The 18,283-nt window shown below is 39.9% G+C and overlaps 1 protein-coding gene across 7 annotated transcripts in view; it reads right to left on the minus strand.

Moving 5' to 3' along the window:
* EBF1 (EBF transcription factor 1) overlaps positions 1-18,283 on the minus strand; it is a 268,614-nt gene that overhangs the window by 14,685 nt on the left and 235,646 nt on the right. For all 7 annotated transcript variants that reach the window (XM_009091498.4, XM_018915531.3, XM_009091497.4 and 4 more), the window contains exon 11: positions 16,175-16,263. In XM_009091498.4, coding sequence (XP_009089746.2) covers positions 16,175-16,263 — 89 coding nt within the window. The remainder of the gene's footprint in view (positions 1-16,174; positions 16,264-18,283) is intronic.

Here is an 18,283-nt window from a genome sequence, read left to right on the forward strand (position 1 = left end):
TGGTTTATTGAAACATTCTTGACAAGTAGCATTCAATTTTCTTAGCTAGTCAATGATTCTATTTCTTTCCAACATTTTCAGGATCTATAAAGTTGAGTTGCATACTTTCTCTAACAATATTTTCACACAAGAAAAGCATTTCTTTTTCATGATATTTTCAGATCATACAAACGACATGCTACAGAAAAACCCTCCTGTGTCAAATAGTGGTATCTTCTATTCCAGAGCTGATGGTACTTTTTATAGACACAAGCCAGCTTTATAAACACACAGCAAAAATGCTGCTAAAGAAAGGCTCAAGATATTAACTTCTTGTTTTCTGAATGCATCTTAAACCTTTTGCAACTCTGCCTAAATTACAACAGAAGCTGTTCCACGTACAAAGGAGCCCCTGAAGTCCTCTATGAGTTAGAGCAGCAGACCTTGCAAGGTGCTTGGATTGCGGTGACCAGAAAATTGTTCTCACCTCCGTGTCATTACGCTCACAGGGAAGCAGCCCCCGAGCATGTTTGTGTTGGGGATCTAATATATTGCCTTTCAATCAGAGCTGAGAGCCACTGAACACATAGACAGAACATGACGAGCAGGTCAGGAAAGCAATAAAGATTTTACAGAGCTGTCCAAGGTGCTAAATTTACTCAATAATGGGTTTGGCACCATAGTGTTAACCTCTCATTTACTACCAGTTTGAGGGACTAAATTGAAGTAGCTGACTTCATTTACCTTGAAATGTATATTTTATGACATTATGTAAGTAGATTGAAAGGGCACTGCAGTTTTAACAATTTAAAGGCTAGAGCATGTTTAAGATGAAGCTTGAATATTTATCGTATATTGCACTTAAACTATATTGTATATTAAAATGCATTGATTAAATTTGTAAAAGGTATTATAAAAAAGGACAGCTAGTATAAGAGATCTATGTCTTTTAAAATCCAATTGATACTGCATATTACCACTGAGATGGTAACAGATAAACAGATAGAGGGGTGGAAAGACAGAGCAAAAAGTGAGTGAAACTCACATTCTATGAAAAGAAATCTCTGCATAAGCTCCAGGTCTGTTATTCCAGATATTCTTTTGTTCACAGAAATTTTTCTTTGCCTTCATCTCCAAAGCCTAGATTTTCATAGCAGTAAGTGGGCATCATGTAAGGTCCTTCTAATAGAATATGCAAGTGGAAATATTTCCTGAGAGAGACAGAGTTTGACTAAAGCTAATTTCTAATTTATGGGGGCATTTGTCAAGGAAGATCCACTTTTCTATTATTGCTAAAAGTCTGACAGCCTTTGGTTTAGAATCAAGGACTTAGCAGCATTTAGCTAGACCTAAGTGAGAGTCTTCTTTTTTTGCATTTTTTTTTCAAATGAAAATAATTTAATTTCTCTAAAAAATCACAAACTAGCAAATATTGAGAAAAGGAAAGATTATTTTAGTAATTAAATATTATACATCAGAACTCTGGACTCCATGAATCTGTACACCAAAAATCCATAGTCCATTTTTACTCCAAACTGAAGCTGATTTTCTACTGAGGGAATTTTCCTCTTTAATTTTTGAAACAGGCTCACAATTAAATATTTTAATCAAATCTTCCTCCCAAAGATACTAAGGGGTGTCTACACACCCAAAAGTGGGGCTGAGCAGTAAATTCTACTTTAGCTTTGCATATCCCCAAACTACTGTAGAAAAAAATATTATAAATCATGCTGGAGTAACTGTGCTTTTGAAGCACAAAGACTGAAATTCAGACTGAATCCACTTCTGACTGAATGAACCTCGAACACTCCAGCACCTCTGCATGTTTTGTTGGAAGCCTGCATTCCCTTCAGAAGGATTTCATTAAGAACACGAAACTTGCATTTCAAGTTTTATCAAGATGAAAACACTTTGTGTCAAGACTTATCATGACAAACACATTTTTTGTTAGTTTTAAAGGAGATGAGGTATTTCTTCTTGTAATATCCGCTTAGTTTCTATTCAGAAGATCTTGGGAAAAATAAATCCACTCTGTGTCCCAAAAGGGCTGTGAGTCTGGTGAGATAAAGGGTATCTAGAGTTACACTGAGTTGTTCAGCTTAAGTAACTAAATTAGATAATGTTCAAGGTACTCGTTAAACCGAAATGAATTTTGTCCAGAAGAAGCTGACCACAATATATAACACTCAGCAGCCACATATTGTATTATTGAGACCACCACAGGATTTATGAACTCAGGGAGGGCGTGGGGGGGAAGCTGTTCCAGCATCCTCTGAGGCATTTATCTTATGTGTTGTCTGGATATCATATCACCTTCTAATGCTCTTTAGCATTGTAATACAAGAGAGAGCTCATTCATCTTCTGAGAGGGTACTTAGGGATGATGATGTCATTCATACTTCCTTGACTCTTATGTCTGACCTCCTGCCTCTGCCTTCTAACTTCCTACTCTCATGGCTACTTGCAAGAAAAAACCTCCTCTGCAGACTCAAAATGCTCAACATCACACTCAGTTCACTTCTTCACCTTGCAAAGGTCACATTCTGAAATTTCGAGTCAAAACCACATTCATTTGTGCTCAAACTTTCCCTTTGGTTTTCAGTTGGTGAAACAATAAATGTGATCTTTAAGGACATGGGTTAGAAGTAAGTTTTAAACTTACGCTTGAAATTTGTGTATGCATTTTATTTTAAAAGATAAACTTGTGAACACCTCTTTCAAATGTAAAGGCAAAACCAAGAGAGACATTTACAAGAATGCCAAAGATCTAAAATGCCAGACATTGAGCCTGGTACACAAGAGCTTCAGGCTGTCCAGAACCTCCCATCTCTCCCCATCAACAGTGAGCACTGCATTATTGTACCATTTTCAGCAATTATAGCTTTATAAAGACTCATAAAAGCCATTCAAAATGTAAAGATCCTCCATTTACTGTAAGACTGAGGGAACTGTGCCAGTCTAATGGGAAGTATAAAATAACAGGGCCATTTCTCTAAAAAGATATTTGTACTCACACCAAGCTGAAACCTTTTCTAACAAACAAACAACTGAATGGTTTCCATGTATTATGACTGAATCATACCAAAGCAGTGAACACCATATAGATACTACAAAGACAAGAAGGCAAAATGGGAGAGAAAGACAACATATCTCACTTGAGGGGCAAAAGAAACACTTCAGCTTACCACTGCCTACAGGATGGAAGTTCACTGAATTCCTGCCACTGAATGTCAATGGCAGCTTCCCAGAAAACATGTCTACAGTGGGAGCTAGAACCTTGGTCTTTCCAAGCCACTGTAGACTCATCAGCCTCCACCCAAACTGAAAATCACAGCCTAAATGTACAGCACTAAAAACAGTCATGCATAACTTTACCACCTGCTCCACAGTGAGCCAAGCTTATAAATAAAATATAGGAAGCCTCTATGAGGCAGCAGAAAGAACAAATGCTGAAGTGCAAATGGGAGCAGGCATTTAGCCATAAACATTGAGAATCGATGATTAAAACTCCTCCTAACCACAAAGGTGATAAATGCAAAGGGGAGAAACACACCCTGCCCAAAGAGTCTTTGCAAATACTGCTGACAAAAGAAGGAACAAAATTGTGATGATCACCTGAAAGTCTGTCCTTGCAAGTCTCCCATCTTACACCTATTAACCTCCTGGAAATATGGTGTAGTTAAACACTAAAAAAAAAAAAATCAGCCTCCTTTTTTAGGGCACACCACTCATGCTGGTGGTCCCATTTCCACAAATGATGGGCATGTAACAACAACAGAATTAGTAGCTAACACAGATGTGTTCTTCATTTAGATACAGGGTGGCATGGAATAAACCACCATTAATATTGTTGGTTTGGAATAGCTCTTTGAATAAACTGCTTTTTGAGAGTCTGGATGCTCCCACCATATTATCATCAACTGAAGCATCTGGCAAGTCATTTGGAAGGTTCTGTTGCTAAAAGTTCTGGACTTGTCTGCTAATGTTGGGTCTCTAAATAAAGGGAGAAGACTGGGTATAGGAGAGCAGATATGCAGAATTAAAATCACTCTGCTGGGACTTAAATCATCTCCTTTAGGGACTTCAGAGACAACAGTGATGTCATGACTCACATCCAAGTCCCTCCGATAGCTGGAGAAGTTTGTTTCTCCTAAGCAAATTCATAGCATGTCCTGCCCCCAGCCCCTCTGTCTACCAGGAAAAGGCATTTCCAGCCCCATGCAGGAGCCTTTCAGAGCTGTCAGATTTTACCTCATGCAGCCAGTGCAGGGCTGGTGGATACCACTGCATTGTACCCTTGTATCTGTCCCCTCCCTGCAGCCCAGCAGCTGAGAGCTGGCAGGTGTCACTCGTGTTTGGGACCCACAAACACCTCCCTTCAGGAGCCAACACTGGGACAATTCTCTGGCCTCCCCTGCACATTTCCCACAGATTGTCCAGCAGGCTCACACTCTGAGGGTCTAATGACACATCCCCTCAGCCTGGAACACATTTAATAGCTGTACAAAAACCTGAAGGATTTGTAGCATGGAAAGACCAGTTCGCCTGCATGCACTCCTTTTGTGCCATCCCATCATTCATGCTAGGTTCAGCTTTTCATATCCAGTGAATCACCCAAAGAAAATCTAATTAGATGCACAAATGGGTAGGTCCACATAATTTAGTGACTAACAAAAATCCTTTACCAACTTCCTATATGGAAATCCCTCCTTCCCACCAGGTTACAGTGACTCACACTATTCCCCTCTATCTCGGCTGCAAAAAGATTATTCCTGATTTATCTATTTGAGCAAACAAATGACAACATAAGTTCTTTTCTTTTATCTGACCTCAAAAGTTTGTCACAATAACCTAAAAGCACATTTTTCCTACTAAATTTTCCTTATGTGCCTCCGCTACCATCAGACCCAGGGCAATTTTGGATAGGAACCTCAGGCATTTATTTTTTGAAAATTTACTCCAAACTACTTGCATGAGCATCTACAGTACTTTAAAGCAGATGTTCATTATTAAGATTAAGGAGTTTTTAGGTTTGGGGGCTTTTTTTTGGTTTTGTATATGTAAGATTTTCTGATAGTTCTTTCTCTTGTGGTATTAACGTTCCTATTTCTTGGTAGAAAATAAAGGGTGAAAAAAAAAAGGAGTTTTTGCTCAAAATCTTCTCCTGACTATTTTTTACCCATATATTTTTGGGAAATTGTCAACATTCCCTTCTGGAAGAAGGTTTTGAATGATTTGAAGGGTCTGGACTTAGGTAAACATTTAAAGAATTTGGAAAAATTAACAGGGACACTGAATTCTGTCATTCAAAGACACTGCATAGGCTGTTTCAGAAGCTTTATTCTATGGATCATATTATTGTGTCCATTAGAAAAATTCCCAGGAATACTGGGAATTAAAGAAAGATTACCTGTGGCTTGTGATTTTTGTGTATGGCACAATGCAGATAACAAATAATGTATTGTAAGAGTGAAAAACATCCCTTGGCAAATGGACAGGCTGACATGTATTTCTATGATTTGTATACACAAAGACTTTCCAAACACAGGTCAAGTCCTAACACCTTTAAATTGATCTCACATTGGGTCAAACTAGACTGTATTGGATGGCTTAATTCACTTGGCTGCATTTAAATCTATAGAGAAATATGCTTGGTAATGCATGGCCAAAATCCTGCTGAGGTAAAGCAGAGGAGCTGTGTAGCAATTAAAATGTTAATTGGAGATATGTGTTTTGTCCATTTTATTTTCAGTTTGTCTTATGCATTTTCCCATATAAATATCTAAATATGCCAAATTAGCTCTTTTCTATTAAAAAAAAAAACCACATTAGTTCAATCACATTAATTTAAAGAGCCACCCATGATTTCTTTTAATGAAGGAAAAAAAAAAACCCACCAAACAAACTAAACCAAACCAAAAACAAAAACCCAGCCTATAATTCAGATTTGTGGAACTGTCACTTTCCTGGATTGGATGTTTCAGGTGGGAATCATGAGCAGTTAGAAATTGAGAGTTCAGATTGCTTTTAATAGCAGGAGGAAACTGAAAAAAAAAGACACATTGAAATTCTGACCTACAATAATATTCCACCCTGTTCTGTGGAGAGGGGATGCATAAAAATGTTGAAATAGAGACTGAAATGATGTTGTTGGGTTTTAGTATTACTGTTAAAACACTGCTCAGTCATAACCCCTACAAATGACTGCTTTCACTTCCATTTTATCATCGGCATAATTAAAAGAAGTCTCTTGAAAGGGGCATTCTCATTACAGCCAAGGACCACTTCAGACCCCATTGAAATGAAAAGACAGACCATAGATTAGGTGCAGATACAAGTGGTAATTTCTAGGGAAGCATAAAATACCAAATGTGTAACAACCATATTTTATGTGCTCAAAAGACTCCCAGTATTTTATTGTACAAAGAGACTTTGGCTCAGAAAGACAACTTCAACAAAGTGGCTCCTATCAGATATTCTAAAAAACTTCAACTTCCTTATCAGAAACAAAAGTTATTTTGTTTCTTGTACTATTATTTTTAATTTACAGTCCTATAATTCAGCTGAAATTATCCAAAGCAAGTATAAATGTTGAATAACTATGGATTTAAGAGATTTATCCAACATTTCACAGAGGTAACACTCAATTTCTGTGTACAGATCCAGAAAGTAGAAGCAGGCACGGCATTTTACATGATCTAAGGCTCCTTTTTCAGTGTTGAAGGAAAAGTATTACCATTGTCACTACACCAATATATTTTATAGAATTGCTTCAAAATACTGACTTTTCAAAATGCATCAGTATTTCAGTAGCTTTTTGATCAACAAAACCTCAGCACTCATGTTAGTTTACAGCTGAATAATGAAAGAAAATCCAGATTATCAAATTATGAGTATTATTTATTTCCTGTTTGTTAAAAATACTTTTAAACATATTTCATTTGTTTGTGGCTCACATATGGAAAAATGGGGCACCTCTATTCCTTCAAATATTTGGACTTCAGCATGCTATGAGCAGATGAAATTATGAATCCAGCATTATTAGTGGAGACACTTAGGTCATCCTAAAGAACAAAATCAACAAACATTGCAATTTCTGTATCTTGGACTGCCCAAAATATAGCAAAAAAAAAAAGTGTTAAATATATGTGGATATGCTTTAAAAATGCTTCTGGGTCTTGTTTTCATTCTCTTCTCAGCAAATATATCATTTGTTATCTGTAGTCACAAATGTATTCAAAAATATTCTTTAAAATAAATCCAAACTGCATTTCCATGTCTGTACAAGTAGGTTGAGATTGTGCTATTGTACTTAGAGGACATTCCAGTCCAGTTGAGTTATATCACCATAAGTTACATGATTGACTTTTACAGCAGAAAGAAAAGGTTGTACTCAAACAACTGTTATTGCCTCAATGGAGAAAAAAAAAAAATCAATGAATGTAAAATGAACAGGAGATTTTGTCCAAGTTGCAGTTAATACTACTGAAGAGCTATGGATATTAAAAGGTCAACAAATAAATTAGTCCAAGTGTTATGAAATGAATGATTTGGCTTATAATTGTATTGAGTGCAAATTGTTCACTGCCTATTAGACCAGGTAATTTTTAGCCATGGTGCCTCAATTACTGTTCCATGAGCAATAATACAGTTGTAAGAGCCACCGGTTCGATCGGGTGACCTGGGAGACACTCCAGGACAGCTGCCTCTGCTATGATGGATCACCCAGCCTGATCTCCAAATGGTGCCAAACCTTCCCTTCCTGGGAGGGGATCTCATAAAAGAAACATTACTGCTTGATTCATTTTACCAAAATGCTTGAGTTTTCCAGCGTCAGCAGCTGGGCAGAGATTGTGAGGCTCTGTATTTCTTACAAGAATTACGACAAGAGGCATCCTATTGCTTCCAGCACTCTCTGCTAAATGGCATCGTGATGGTTTGGAGATGCTTTTTCTGCCACTCAATTGGGCTGTGTTGTGAGAAATACACAGCAATCATATTTTACATCGCCACGTAAACCACCACATAACACCTAAAAGTAGGCCAGAAATGGAGACTCTAGGTGAGATTATAGACATTACTTCACACTTCTGCAATGCCCCGCGTTCAGAGATCTCAAAGTGCCACTTTAATGGGAGCCAATTAAACTTCACAACACACTTTCTAGGAAAACACACTCTCTTCTCCCCCATCTTCATCAGAGACAGCCTTGGAATGCAACTGTTTGGCTGAAATTACAGCGGGCTATGGTAAGAACCAAAGCAAGTTTTGTAGGGTGAGGTAATATCTTTTATTAGAGACACTGATACAGGCCAGAAAAGGCACAGTCAGCACACAAGAAGCAAGGATAGGCACCCAAAAACCTGTTTTATTCCATTTATATCAGTCAGTCTAAGATATAACCACTCCCTACAAATCTTAATAGCCTCAGAAAGGGAAAAGGAATCAATCTGATATTGCTTTCATGCTATGAAGCAACACCCATGGCAGCAGCTGTGTTTCCCCATTGCTCCTTGGGGCACGGTGCTCCCTGTGAGCCAGGGCTCAGAATAAGGCAATAAAGAGCTCACCAGGCTTCCCAGAGGACTGGGCCTCAAAGGATTGTAACTAGGCTGTAACTACACAGACCTGCTCTCTGCCCATATACAAAATAAACTGAAGGGATAAATGCAAATCATGAATTATCAAATAATCTGCACAGGAGAAACCACAATAATAAAAGCCTAATTAGAATAGATCGTACCCCATTCGACCAAATCCTGTTTATATTATCACTCTATTATATTTTTGATAAATCACTACATTCAAACAGTCTGTTGGGAGGGTGGTTTTCCATTTCACCTCTCCATTGAGCAAAAAAAGTGCCACATGATTGGAGTCTGAATTTCCATTTCACCAGCATTCAGTTGAACTGAATATTATTTGGCACAATACAGTGTACAACTGAGCCACTAAATGGCTGATTTACTAAATTATTATTAGATGAGCTCGTGCTGTTCCAAGTGAAAGTGCAGTCACTGTCTCTCTTCATGGTGTGTTCAAATTGTTCTGTGTTTAAATATTCAGCATGAGGCTAATGTGAACTGATGAACTGAGACTACAAACGTTCACTTTCAATGCAGGCAGGGAGACAGAGATGCAACATATCATGTGGCCTGTGGAGGTAAAGATGATTTATGTTTAAGGATGCTACTGCCTATTTCCATTAATATAAGATATTCTTAATTAGCTTTGTGTTTGATCCAGGAGTTTGGAAATGTAGCTAGAAGTTAGAAAACAGCTCCAAAACTGAGCCTAGCTGTGTGGCAAAGGAGGCATCAGAGTCCTGTGAAAGAGGTACTTGAGCCTGGACCTCTCAATAAAGCTCACGAGCTGCCTCCACAGTTTCATTCTTTGCTCTCTTTAATATTTGAGCTGTACCTTAAAAGTGTCACCTGCAATTCCTACCTGAGCATCAGAAATCCTTGGTGTGTAAAGGATTGACCATGTTGTGTAATTCTATGATTTTCTGAGGTGAGCGGATATGGGGGAAAAGGAAAAATAGATATTTTTCAGAAAGGTTAAAAAAAAAAAAACAATTTCTTTACTGCCACCTGCTGGAGTTGACAATAACCCTTTGTCCCACTGAGAGAACGAGCTCCTCTCTTGGAGGACAGTTACAGGGAGCATTTAAAATACTGTGATCCCAGACACTTACAGTAGATTAGAATTTTTTATTGGTGCTGTGTTGCCATAACAACATAAAGACAGCAGATGACTTAAGCTAAGCTTGCAAAGCAAAAGGCTGCTCATCTGGCAGTTAAAATGAATACAGTTCACTTCACAAGTTCCCCATATGGACCCTTAGTGTATGGTAATGAGGATACCATATGGTGGGAGAAAATGCACAGAGAACAATTGTGCTCCACTGGATGAGTGAAGTGAGCGGGAAGTTATGAGGAAACACGGGAGAGAGATTTGTGTGTGTGCTCTCCAACTCAAGGGTTTCTTTCAGAGGGGGGTTCTCTCTCTTCTTAATCTTCTTCTTAATATATACATGCATAGAAATGACAGAGAAACATATTGCACATTTTGCAACATCATTCATCATAAACTGTCAGCTGTGTTTGTAAATCAGCTTGGTAAGATCTTAGAAATTTGTAATTCTTAAAAGGTAAAAGTGCTAAGTTTTTAGACAAAGTGCAGGGAAATTTAAGCACTTCTGACAAGTAGAAACATTAGTGGTAATCATTTTAAAAATGCTTGCATCTTCCTGCCTGCATGTTTGGCTGTAAATAATGCTGCGATGAATAAAAGCTTTAAAAAAGGGGAGGGGAGGAAGAAATGGAAAAAAATATTTTTTATTTTATTTCCAAAAGGATAAAAAAAGTAATAGATGATCAGAACCATATGCAGGCAAAATTCTGCTGTAAATGTACATATGCTATACAGTACTCTGTACTAACCAGATCCCAAACCTGGTAAGACAGCTTGCTAAAGGCTGCAAAGTCAATTTTGTACTACACATGCTTCATAAAAGATGAATATAAATGCATTAGTTAGACACGGTGAGCTAAATTAGAAGGTCAGGCAGGGCTGGAAGGGCTGAAATATCACACAACCAATGACTGTAATTACTCTTTTTTTAAGTCTATTAAGTGGTGTTGTTCTATCAAGGCTCAGGGGTATAGGACATGAAGTACAAGATAAAGTAATGTGTATTTATTACTCCCACGGGATCAATTTACTAGATATTTTCAGCTCCATGGAGCAAAATACACAAATGCAGCCTTTGTTACTTTCTTCAAACTCTGGCTTTTTCCTTCAAAACCTGCTCATCGATGGGTCTGTGTTTACTTGTTTGGTGTCTTCCTGTCATCCTCAGTTAATTGTTGTATTTTAAACCAACAAAGATGAGGATAAAGGAACAGAGAAATGTGGGGATCCCTCCTCCAGGATGCTCAAACAAGTGGTTGGAGTCGCTCAGATGGAATGTGCAGACTAGAAAATCCAATCCCAGGCATGACTTTTACCCCAAGGCAAAGCAGAGAGCGGGAGTGGAGAACGGCGCAGAGCTCCTTGTCATCATGTTAGCCCTGATCTATTAAAAGTTTTGTCATAGATTCTAAATTACACCATCTGCTCTAATCATTTGCTGAGTAAATGCTGACCCAGTTATAAAGAAAGCTCAGTGAAATGTGTGTGCACACTGCTGACCTTCAGAAAGGAAAGGGCTCCTTGCCAGCCCTGTGTGCTGGCTCTGCCCTTCACCCAGCGGTGCCTCTGTCCCTCTGCTCTCTCCTTTCAGGCTCTGCATATTCCCACACACCCCTCTGACATCCACCACTCCATAAGGGTGACACTGGCACAGCTACCTCACCATCTCAGAAGCTTTGAATGCTCTCTTGTTTAATATTTTCTACAGGATAAACAAAATATCAGACCCCCTAAACAAGCTCCTCAACCAACTAAGTGCTCAAATTGTTTGGAAACTTCAAAACCCAGCTGCTGAGGGTTCAGTACCAACCTTAACTCTGGTCTCAAATTCCTGTAAATTTTACAGTGGAATGTAGAGCCCTCCAAGCACATCCCATGACCTCCTTGCTGTACGGATGAACTCCAACAGCTCCTCTTTACATGCCCCCCTCTTCCTGCCCACACTTAGTATTTTAAAGTTTTCTAATGATTATCTTGTTACGCTGGATGGGAAAAAAAAAAGAAAAAACTGTTTTCTTAGCTGAAAATTACTTAGGTTAAAATGCAGTATATGTTGAGTTAGTAGATTGCAGTCCTTTCTGGAATTTCCACTGGGTCTGTCTGAGGCAGCAAACCTGAGCTGCATCATCTTCATTGCTATTTTAACCTCTGCTAGCAAGCCTGGGCCAACCACCCACGTTTAGAGACAACCTTTATTTGCAATATAAACAATACCCATGTCACGATGGATAAAGGGCAGATCTGTGGGATTTCACATGGAAAAAGACAACTGCTTTTGCCAGCCTCTGATTCCTAATAACCACATGTCTTTTATTAGTGTCCTAAACGAGGAGCTGGGCCGTGTATTGGGGGGGGTTTAATGACTGACCAGAGAAAAGGAGCTGAAGGGAAGGAGGATTCTGGTTACCTGTGCTCTCAGCTCAGCAGGGAGTCCCCTGTGCACTAGAGAGAGAAGCTCCACTTTCATCTACATGAAGAGAAACCAGAAGTAAAGGTCCCTTTCAGGAGGGATAAGGGGTCTCCTAGAGAGCACTGAAGGAACAGACTGGGAGGGAGAGGACGTCAGATCACAGAGGGGGTTGGTGCAATGACTTGCTTCTCAAACACAGAGTGAACAATCTTCTGCTTAATCTAAATACAAGTGATGAGTTGTAGGAGTGGTGAAAATGGCAAATAAAATCTAGGAAATTGCATATAAAGAGGAATCGTTGTTATTAAATCATTTAGGATGGATGTGTTTCAAATCTAGCTCACAGCTGAAGCTGTTTTACAGCTCTAGCTGTGGAGTTTTAACAAAATTGCAGAATTGCAACGTGTCTGCCAGGGATTTATTTTAAGGATTGCAGGGTAGTTAGATGAATGAACCTTAATAGACTCAACATGTTGTTGTGATCTGAACTCTTCAGTGATCCCCACTGCAGTTTATGTGCACAGGAACCAACAACACGAGTGCATTTGTGCAAACACTCCAGATGGAAATGGGGCACACACACGTGCAGGGCTGCTCCCAGCTCCACACAGGCTCCCTACAGACTGCTCCTGCAGGACAATGACAGCATTTCCCAACCTTAGCATCACAGTGTTCCTTTTCTCTTATCCCCAGAGGTCTCTTGTTTCCTCTGATCTGCCTCCTGTCTGTATTAGAAAGGAAAGACTACACTGCCCAGCACACTCCTGGTACTTGATCTCACTCCAAGCTTTGGGTGCTAATCCCACCACCTCTTGTGTCTCCTCCTGGTGCCTGTGGGTGTGGGGGTGTCTGTACAGACATGCACATCTCCTTCCACTGGCTGCCTTCCCTGACCTACTCTGGACAAGAGGGGAACAGGATTCTGGCTCAAACTGGCTCCATAGCTCAGCTGCTAACATCAGCTCCCTCTCTTTTCTCCAGAAACTATATATTGCATTTCTGCTTTAAGCACATCAGCTGTCAATCTAGCAGTCCAAAGACCCTCATTTCCAGGTGCTCCCATTCTCCTCGCTGTGGGAGGGCATTCTCTACTGGAATTTGCCTGTTGAAGCACTGGGAAGGAGAAATTATTTTTTAAAATCTGTGCTTTTTTTTATTTTGCCTACTTCCAGCAGATAGATGGAACATTTAAAAAAATTCATCCTGAGCATAAATACTGAGCATTTTTGAAAATACTGGTTCTAAACCAGTGGAGATCAAACTTCTCTAACAGCCTCAATGGTTTTAGAAATGCTGTTAACTCCTCATCTCTGGAGGGCAGAGCATGTGTAACACTCACTTGATGGTCTCAACAATTCTCTTTGACTGCAGGGATAAGTCACAGAGCAGAATGCTCTTGATGGTCCATGGGAAGGGTAGCATGCCCTTACAAACACAAAAATTATAACCACTTCTATCTCTGGAAAGATCTCTAATTCATCAGTAATGTTTCAACAGAATAATGGCCACGAACCGTAGCAGAAATTAGAGAAATATTATTTGTTTTGTTTGCTTAATGCAAAGGCACAAGCTTTTTCATGAATAGAAAGTGATGATGTGCTGTCAGGACAAAGGGGGAAATGGAGGGAAGGATTTTGAGAGCTCTGAGCACTGCTCTCCTCTCTTCTGTTTCTCTGGAACGTTTGCCCTTTCTGCCCGTGGTTCCACTGTGGGAGCCATATGGCTTCCAACACTCCTCTAAGTAGCCACTGAGAATTGTCTGCAGTGGAACAGTGCCAAAGCCCTTCCTGGTCTAATGACATGGGGAAGAGCACTGTGCAGTGCTCACCAGCACAGGGGCTCACACGTCCTTGATGCTGATCCTGGAGCCAGCAAGTGATGCTGGGAATTGAACCATCAGTGCCTCAAACGCAGGAGTCGACATGTGCCAACCCCTGCTGCATTCAGCCTCTGTGTGTGGCATATTAATGAGACTTGAACTTGAGGTCCAACCTTCAAGCTTGCACAGAAGGAATTACCCAAAGGCAAAAATAGTCCTCTCTTCATCCTATTTCCCTCTAAGCTTGTACAGTGTTACCAGTTTCCTCACTCAGTTTGTCCAACCCTAAAGAAGTGACCTTTTTCTTTTTAGGCCATCACCTCTGCAGACATAACCACAATTTCCCTTGATTTAAAAATTTGAAAAATTAGTTTAAAAGGTGCTCCAAAGAAACACATGAAGCCAAGAGGGTAGAGGAGGGGACAGATGACTCACTCTCATACCTTATCCATAAATACCTGCTAAATTTCAGAGTCAGGATATGGAGCTAGGAAAAGCTTTCTTCTGCCTGCAGGAATGTGTGGTACCAGTCTCAGACCAAATGGAAAAGAGGAGGGTGCTCATCCTGGAAGGTGCATTCCCCCATTTCCACACCAGCACATTGCTGGGAACTCCCTCAGTGCCTCAGGAGCCAAAAAGGAGCCCAGTTCCTGTTCCTCCACAACCCCTGGCCAAAAACCTCAATTTGGAATTGCCCAGTTTTATTTTACTTTAATTTTTTGATTTAAATAAAATCTATGGCCATCTCCTAGCCAGCTGGAATACTTGGTTTAGGGAAGTTTTGCAGCAGTTCTTTTGGGCCTTGCAAATGCCTGGTGCATAATGCAGGCTGGCTTCTTATTTTCTGAGAAACTATTTTTCTCCAGAAGCACATTTGGCAGCAGAGGCAGGATAGAGGTGAAAAAAAAAGCCTCTACAGAAGGATGCTCTCTTTCTTTGGAAAGGGTTGCACCTCTGGCAGTGAAACTTGACAAGGCATGAAAGCTGTGTCCTGCTGCAAGTCTGTCCAAATGTTAGGGAAAGGGACAGCTTGCAGAGGGTGAACAGAGCCAATGGTAAATGTAACTCCTCAGGACAGCATGTTTCTCTGGTGGGAAGAGGGAAGGACAATGCATCAGTGACCCCGAAACCACAGCCTGCAGCCTTCCTAGGCAAAGACAAAAGACAGAACAAGCCTGTAAAAAAAGTCAGATACTGACTTGTATTTCTTTCAAGGAATTAAACAGATTAAGTTCCAGTGTTCAGGAAATCTTCTCACCTTTCAAACACTTTAGAAATGCAACTAATCAAAGCCTACAACAATCTCTGATGGAAGCCTGTGGACAGCTCAGGGAGCTACAGAAGAAAGGCCACAAGTATTGCCCAGTCACAAAGGCTATGCTGGATGTACATTAACTGAACAATTCATTTGTCTGTGTCTCAGGTCTGCAAATTCACTTTTTTCCCCCCACAGGGAGTGTTCTGACTCCCCAGCTCACTCAGTAACAGCAGATAAAACTTGTGGTGGCAGCTGGCCACAGTGACCCCAGATCATCACCATTGCTCAGAGCTCCTGTGGGCACCAGCAACACTTAAATCCCCCACCTCGTACTCCAGTATACCACAAAAGTCACTGCAAATTCTTGCAACATAGCAAAACCAGATCTGAGTGCAATCCCAGTGTTTTCCCAGTACAAGAAGCCTATCTGAACAATGCTGTCTTTCCCCCAGCTTTTACTTGACAGAAATCAACAAAAAAACCTCATTAATTTTCATGGAAACAAACATCACTTCAGTACACAATGCTCTAATTAAATCAGCAATTCTGAAATAAAACAGTATATAATCATTATTACCCTAAACCAATACATGATGCAGGAGCAATGGAGTCACATCCAATTAAATTGATTTTACCAATAGTGAAGTTCTCAAAATTATGCTGGCAAAGTGCTACTGATATCAAAACCAAAAAGCATCATTATTCCATGAAAACACTTCTCAGGTCCCAAAAAGCAAAAAATATATTAATTATTACATATTTTAGAACATAGAGAAAGATTTGTGTTTAAGAAAGGCAGGTCCTGTTTGAGTTAGCTGTGACAGAGAAGATAACAGAATTCTCCTAAGGCTCCAGTTCCTGATTGGGCTGTCTTGGTCATGCCTCTGTTTTAGCTTCTCTGGGTTGGGTACCAAACCAGGACCATCATATTCACAGAGCCTTGCACTTTCAGACAAAAACATGCAGTAACCATCTTTACCACATTTACCAGAACAATAAACTTTGTGCTGACCTTTGGCAAGCGTTCGGGGTCACCGGGGTGCCGGGGGATAACCTTCTGTAACCTTTGGAAACCATAGTCAATGGTGGGTTCGTTCAGAGCTGAAACAACAACAAACAACAGCGTGAGGTGACAAAGGCACAGCAGGGGCTCAGGTGACAACGGGCAAAGGAACCATGGGACCATGGCAAGACCATGGCAAAACCCCCTTTGAACTCAGCACTGACTCAAGTCTTGGTCCAAACACTGCTTGAGGTTGGTCCTTTGAATCCCAACCAAACCTTCACACTTCAGCTCCTCCAGCAGAGCTGCTGGAAGATTTGGGGATGTTGCATACACCTTCCAAACAGGAAGCAATTATTGTCTCTGAAAGGCACTAGGAAATCAATGTGATAAATACTTTGTGCCCCATGTTTCATGTTGGGTTTTTCATGTTACAAGGAAGGCGATTGGAAGGTAAAAGTAGCTCCTATCCCAGTGCCTTTTTTGTTCCAAATTTCATTATGCATTTAATATGCACCATGTGCAAGGTTCACAAATAATTTCATTGTGAAATACAGGCAATTGTCTTGGCAGAGGTTTTATTTTTTACTCATCGACACTGACTTCAGCAGCTTAGGCTCCAATCAGCACTAAACTGATCCAGGAGACCTAATAATTAAAAATAAAAAAAAAAAACCAAAAACATCAATGTTTTTAGTTCCTCTTTCCCTAGTCCTTGTCCAACAAAATGGAGGTGAGAAATGGTGAAAGTGGAACACTTTAATCTTCATGAAAATGCTGGTCTGTCTGCATTAATGGAAGCTCTGATTGTGTCAAGCCTTTAAGCACATGCTTATCTGTAAGCACATACTTAAACCCATTTGCTTTCAGCAAAGCAAATTTGAGCATATTATGTTTTTTATATGATTGCCTATAATTACAGGGGACTGCACTGAATGACCTTCTAGCTATATTTCCAGTCATATGATCACTTTAAAACTCAGATGTTAGTGAGACTTCAACATGTGCTTAGAATTTCCTAAGTGCTTTGGTGAACTGGAACAGTCAAGTATTCTCGAGCATCTCTAAACAACAGCACATCTTGACTCTCCCATGCCAATAGAGATGTGGAAATATTCCACAGCAATTTGTTCAAATTTTTTGAGTTAAATGGAAAAAAGATATCAATTCGAATGTGTTTTTTTATATTTTCAGCCTCTTTTTGTGGAGGAAAAAAAAAAATCAATGTTTCTTCATTTTTGAGTCACTTTAAAGTCTTTTTTCTCTTGTCTTAGCTTATTAATGGCAAAAAAAAAATATTTCTCATATAAAGTCTTACAAATTTATGAATATATCATATACCTTTATGAGGATCTTATTATGAACTTTTTGATGTGGCTAGAATGATGATATTTGAACACTGCAAGAAGATTTAGCATTGAACACCATCTCCCAGCCTCAACATGGCATAACCTGTCCATATTTCCACCTTTTAGGTGAACGTTTTTCCACACTCCTAAAGATCTTCATGTTATCATAAAACCAGCATATAATCCTGGTTTGTTTGTAAATGGCATTCCATAACAAGCCCACAAAACAATCCCTTTAAATTACTGTCACTTTCAAACCACATTTCTACAGCAGATTGTCCAGCTGGCGAGCAAAGGGTCAGATTTTCATTTCCTCCTGGACCTTTGGCACATCCCATCTCCATAAGCAAATCCAGCAGTGCTGCTGCAGTCCGAAGCAGAGGAAGGGGATGCTGAGGGATGCAGACCTACCCAACATGGTGAAATACAAATGTGAGGCTGATGGGACTGCCTGGAGAGGCACGTGGCCCAGCAGGACTTCAGCATTCCTCTAACATCAAAAAGGAACCTTCTGACCACATCCTGAAATGAGTGCTGCAATATTATGGTAACACCAGACTAGAAATCCTTCAGGATTTTACTTTCTGAGCTTTTCACTACCCTGGAGGTCATGACATCCCTCCAGTCTCCTTGTTTGTTTGGAGTTTTCTCAGGTATTTCTTTTCATCAGGAATATCTGAATGTGATCTTTTACGTCTATGCAGGTCATTATATGGAAGGAGTGAGCATAAGGCTTTTCCCTTGCTTTGGCCTCTTTTGATTTTGGGAT

The sequence above is a fragment of the Serinus canaria genome, chromosome 13, assembly GCF_022539315.1.
Source record: "Serinus canaria isolate serCan28SL12 chromosome 13, serCan2020, whole genome shotgun sequence".
Lineage (NCBI taxonomy): Eukaryota > Metazoa > Chordata > Aves > Passeriformes > Fringillidae > Serinus > Serinus canaria.